This window comes from Anas acuta, chromosome 3 (genome assembly GCF_963932015.1).
Source record: "Anas acuta chromosome 3, bAnaAcu1.1, whole genome shotgun sequence".
Classification (NCBI taxonomy): Eukaryota; Metazoa; Chordata; class Aves; order Anseriformes; family Anatidae; genus Anas; species Anas acuta.
The window spans coordinates 115,524,703-115,530,370 of NC_088981.1; the positions used below are offsets into that span (position 1 = coordinate 115,524,703).

The following is a 5,668-nucleotide window of genomic DNA, read 5'->3' on the forward strand; positions in this document are numbered from 1 at the left end:
CCAGCCTTGAATTTTGGGGGACAGGACCACTATCCCGGAGACCTTCCCTGCTCCCCTCCGGCTGCGCTCGCTCCTCCGGCAATCCAGCTCCAATCCGTCCCCGCACAAATAAATAAATATGAACAAAGCTGTTACCAAAAAGGGGAGGGGGGAAGCGGGAGGGATTGGGGGGCTTTGGGGGTGCTGCCTCCCTCCTCTCTCTCCCCCCCCGGGGGTGTGGGGAGCGCAGGGCAGAGGGTGGGGAGAAGTTTTCTTCTCCCGGCCGGGAGTTTGCAAACAAGGAGGAGCAGCAGCAGCCAGTCCCTTCGGTGTCATTGGAGGAGGGTTTTATTTTTTTTATTTATTTAATTATTTTTTTTTTCTTCTTCCAAGGAGCTCATAAATACCGGGGGGGAAACCGGGCGGGAGGCTGGGACTGCGCGGGGACCCCGAGGGCAGCGCGGAGAGAGAGAGCATCGGGTGAAAGAGAAGGAGGAGGAGGAGGAGGAGGAAGAAGGAGGCTGGGGGAGGCCAGGGGGGGGGCCGGGCCATGGCTGCGCTGCTGAGCACCTACCCCTGGCCGGAGAGGTTGGAAGGGGAGGCTGCGGAGGGGCTGCAAGCGGGGCCGCCCCCGAGCCGCTGCCCCCCGGGGGAGAAGAGCGCCGAGAGCCGCATCCGCCGCCCCATGAACGCCTTCATGGTGTGGGCGAAGGACGAGAGGAAGAGGCTGGCGGTGCAAAACCCCGACCTGCACAACGCGGAGCTCAGCAAGATGCTCGGTGAGGAGCCCCGGGGGGCGAGGGGAGAGGGGGGAGGCTCGGCTTGGGCACCCACTGCGGGGTGCCAGGCTGGCACTTTGCTTTGCGCAGGGTGCAGAGCCTGCCTGGGGTCCCGTGCCCTAAAGGGTGGGCACCCACCTGAACCCCCCCCGGGGTGCAAAGCCCGCTTGGGTGCAGCACCCTAGGGTGCAAAGCCTCCCAGGGGTGCTCCCTGCCGCCCCTGGGGGTGCAACACCCCTGGGCTGGCAGTGTGTGGGAGCCCTGGGCGCAGCGCACGGAGGGACCCCCAAATTTTCCAGGCCTGTCTTTGCCGTCCCGCTTCGTTCCCCAAACTTGCTGGCCACCCTGACATCGCCAGGGGAGTGTTTTCTGCTGGGTCTTTTCAGGGATTGCAGCCCATTTTGCATATCTTATTATTTTTTTTTTTCCCCACTCCTCATCCGCTGTTTCCCCCTTTTCCAAATCTCTTGTGCGAGACCGAGGGCGAAGCACAGAAATAACCCAGCCCCAGACGGCCCTGAGAAAAGAGCTGCCCGAATTGCAACACTCCCTGCCGTCCAGCCTCTTACCCAAAGTTTGTGTTTCCCTGGGCAGTTCTGCGGTGTTTTCTTTGGTGGTTTGGGGTTTTCTCCTCGCTGCTTTTTCCAGGCAGCATCTCCTCTTGCCGCTGTCGCTTCTGCTCTCACTTTGGTGGTGGGAAGGCACCGAGCACTCTGATGCGGATCCGAATTTCTCCCCCTACCCCCGAGGAAGGGATGTCCCCGCTGCGGGATGTCCGTGACCCCCTGCTCCCTGCGCTGGGGACAGCTCTGCTCAGATTTGCAGCGAGCAGGGAGCGGAGAGGTCGCCGTGCCCAGGGCCACCGGGACAGGGACACAGCCAGGGGCACCACGTCCTGACCCCAGCCCCGCTCGGCAGCGCTTCCTCGCCGCCTTTTCTCCGGGCTCCATGTCCCAGGGACGCATTGCAGGATCTGGCCCTGGCGCCGGGGGAGTTTATTTGCCCTGGTTTATTTGCAGTGGGGCTTGGCGCACCCTCAGCACGGCCTGACCCCGTCTGGGGACTCGGGACAGGGGGGAGAAACGCGGCAACTTGGCTCCAGCACCCTCCCGTTGCCGTCTCCTCGTCCCGGGGAGTTTGCAGGATGAATCCCCCGTTTTCTTGGGAAATGGGAGCCCCGACCCGCCCTTGGGTTGGGTGCCCGGAAGACGGCGGCCACGGGCACTAACGGGGATTTTTGCTCTCCGTTTACAGGCAAGTCCTGGAAGGCGCTGAGCCTCTCGCAGAAGCGACCCTACGTGGAGGAGGCCGAGCGGCTGCGGGTCAAGCACATGCAAGATTACCCCAACTACAAGTACCGGCCCCGAAGGAAGAAGCAGGTCAAGAGGATCTGCAAGCGGGTGGACCCCGGGTTTTTACTGGGCAGCCTGGCACGGGACCAAAACGCCGTGCCCGAGAAGCGGACCTGCGGCCGGGCCGGGGGCGAGAAAGAGGGGCCGGGTGAGTACCCCCCTCGCCCGGGGCTGCCCCCCGTCCGGGGCTACCGGGATCCCCCGGGGAGCAGCAGCGGCACCAGCGTGGACACGTATCCCTACGGGCTGCCCACCCCTCCCGAAATGTCTCCGTTGGATGCCATAGACCCCGAGCAGAGCTTCTTCTCCTCGCCCTGCCCCGACGAGCATCACCGCTCCCACCTCGCCGCCGGAGCCCCCTTCTCCCCGGAGTACCCGGGCAGCTCCCTCCCGTGCAACCACCACCCGCTCAGCCCCATGCCACAGCCGGCCACCTGCATGATGCCTTCGGCCTCCGCCTGCCCTCCTCTTCCTCCTAGCAGCTACTACACGGCCGCCTTCCCCCCGCTGCAGCCCCCTGGCCTCCACGCCCACCTGGGCCAGCTCTCCCCGCCGCCCGACCACCACGGCTTTGACACCTTGGACCAGCTGAGCCAAGCCGAGCTGCTGGGGGAGATGGACCGCAACGAATTCGACCAATATCTCAACACCCCCGGCCACGGCGAGCACCACGCCGGGGCTTTGGCCAGCGGACACGTCCCGGCGGCTTCGGCGGCCGGTGGGTCCCAGGCGGCGGAGACCAGCCTCATCTCCGTCCTTGCTGATGCCACGGCCACCTACTACAACAACTACAGCGTCTCCTAGACCCTGCGGCCGCCTGGACCGGCCGAGGAAGGACCCAACAGTATTACAAGGCGTTGGTCCCCTGGGGACGTCGCTCGCCTCCCCCTCAGGGCGTCCGAGTCCGAACGGCGAGGGCCATGGAGTCTCCTCGGGGGCTTAGGTAAAGGATTTCGGTCGTCAGCTCGCCACCGGGTGCAAAGCGTTGGGTGCCCTGCTCCGAAACAGCCAGGGGGGAGTTCTTGGTGCCAAAGCCCCTCTTCTGAAGTAGAGATGCTCCCGGGAGCATGGGGAGGCTGCATCCTGTTTTGGGGCACCCTCAGCTCTGCTTTGGAGTCGGGAGGGTGGCGGCATCCCGCCAACGGCATGGACGAAACGAAACCCCTTGGAAAAGGAGCAGGCAGGGATGGGTGGGGAAAAAAAAAAGGAAGATTTTGGTAAATGGACACAGGATCCGCGTGCGTGTTGTGCCCCGTGTCCCTGCCCTGGGCTTTGAGCCCAGGTGAGCAGCGCTGCCCCATGTCCATGCACTTGGTGTTGGTGGTGCTGTGGCCACCCCAATCATCCTGGGTGCACCGGTGGGGTTAAACCAGCCCTGTCCCCATGTCCCTAAATGCTTCATTTTGTCCCAAGGGGTGTCTTCCCCCCTGGGGACATCCCAGAGGATGGGACAGTGGGGATGCTGCCAGCCCAGGGCACGACCTCCACGTATGAAATTGGGATTGTGGGGCAGGATCGGGCCGGTGCCAACAACCACACAGCTCCCCCTTGGCCTCCTGGCAAAAGTGCTCCCAAAACGGGAGCAGCAGGGGCCCTGCTCCCTGCCGGGCCAGGAAAACGTCTTCAGATGAGCACTTTGGCAAAGAGGTGATGATGTAGCAGACACGTTTTTATCAAACATCCTTTGAAGGCGAACGCTTAATGTTCCGAGCCGCAGTGCCCAATGCCTCCTCTAACTCCAGCGTATTATTGCCTGTAATAAAGCTGTACATTGATTTATTCCTTCCATTATTCCTCCCCTTGGATTTTGTATTGCTCGAGTTCTCTTTCTTTTCATAAAGATGAAGCTTTATTTTAAATCAGTTATATGACATGATTAATCTTAGTGTTTACTGTATGGCACTTGGTAATGATTAGTTAGTAGCGTGGCTATGATTTTCTGGTTTCAGTCCCAAACGTGTATTAATAATAATTGCAAATAATACTTAAAAAACACAACTTCACAAGTTTTTAAGCTAATACATTCCATCTTTTTTGTGTGACTCTATGCATTTTGAATGAGTGTAGATATGAGTTTGCATAAAATATTTAATTTAAATAAATGTTTTTATACAATGATTGTTTTATGATTTAAATTGCTGTAGCTATTGACAAAGTTTTCAAAGGAGAAACATTTCCTGTGCGAGTGCTATTATTTTAAATTTTTGTTGTTGTTGTTGTTTTTGGTATTTTCAGCCAAACTTTTCTACTTCCATTTTTTTTTTTTTTAATAAAAAAGATCTGTGGTTATCTTTACAAGGAGTGGATCGTTTTCCAACAAGCCAGCTCAAGGTGTGACTTACTTGTACTTTTACTTCTCACGGCATGGCTATGGGGCCATCCCCATGGCCTCGATCCCATTTTTGTGGGTACAGCCTTTTAACACCGGGTCCTACAGAGGTGATCCGGTGAGGTTAGGTGGGGCTCTGCCTTTGGTGGTGGTACTGATGGTGGAGGAGCGAGTTTCCTAACACCCGTTGTGATGACTGCCTATGAGTGTTGGCTGGAAGGGGTCTCCAGAGGTCACCCAACCTCGGGTTTGGGTAGGAAGGGACCTTAAAAATCACCTAGTAATGCTTAGGTCATCCTTTGTCCCAACTTATGTCCTCATGGAGGTAGTCCTATCTCCTCTTTTACCCATCACTCTGGCATCCAAAGCCCTTTTAGGTCCTCCTATGGACGACCTGAGGGGTCCTGGTGGCACCACGGACTGCAGTGCCTCTTGCACTGGCATGGCACGAGGTCATCAAGCTGGTGAAAAACCCTCTTCCAGGGTGTTTTGTGAATCAGCCTGATGGGTCAGGAGATAAAGCAGGAGGTCCCGTGAGCCCTTTTGCCCTCTCCACGCCCATGGCATTAAGTGACCAGCACACAACCATGATGGGAGCAGAAGTGAGGCCTGTGGTGCCTCAGGGCCAGAGTGTGCTCACAGCCCCCCAGCACCACCTTCACAGCTGTTTTATAGCAGAATATGGCCAAACATGGGTCTGCCTTTCAACCAGCGAGCCCAGGGGCTGCTTCCTTCCACACGAGGTCTCGTTGGAGGGGGTTCCCACCACAGGGCGCTTGCAGAGGCTCCTTTCTTCAGGGGCAGCCAGGGATGACATACAATGGGACCTTCTTTTTAGGGCATTGGCTGCTCCTGCTCTTTGTCCCCATACCCCACACAACCACAGGAGTGACTTAAACCCCTCTCTTCCCACAAACTCGGCCTTGCCAGGCACAAAGCTCGTACCCAGAGCTGACGGTGGCGGCCGGAGTGCTGTTCCCTGGGGGAAATGGGGCCTTTCTCTGGGCACCCCAACCCGGTGTCTCCTGCCAGCAGCTCCTGTCCCCGCTTGCCCAGCCCAAAGCCACGTGAGGAGAGGAGCGTTGGGAGCATGTCACCCCCCGCTCGGCACGTCAGGAGCAGCTGCAGGCCCGGGCTGGGAGCCGGGGGCCCCCTGAGGGTTTTTGGGAAGCGAAGCCAAGGCAAGGTGCGGCTCCCTGGGAGCCAGGGCTCGCCAGCAGGATCCGGGC

General features: G+C 58.9%; 1 protein-coding gene across 1 annotated transcript; it reads left to right on the plus strand.

Annotated features, from left to right (window-relative positions):
- Positions 1-390: 390 nt before the first annotated feature.
- On the plus strand, positions 391-4,376 carry SOX7 (SRY-box transcription factor 7). The gene is made up of 2 exons (XM_068678903.1): positions 391-758; positions 2,013-4,376. The coding sequence occupies exons 1-2, from the start codon at positions 530-532 to the stop codon at positions 2,912-2,914; spliced, it is 1,131 nt and encodes a 376-aa protein (XP_068535004.1). The 5' UTR covers positions 391-529; the 3' UTR covers positions 2,915-4,376.
- Positions 4,377-5,668: the final 1,292 nt, after the last annotated feature.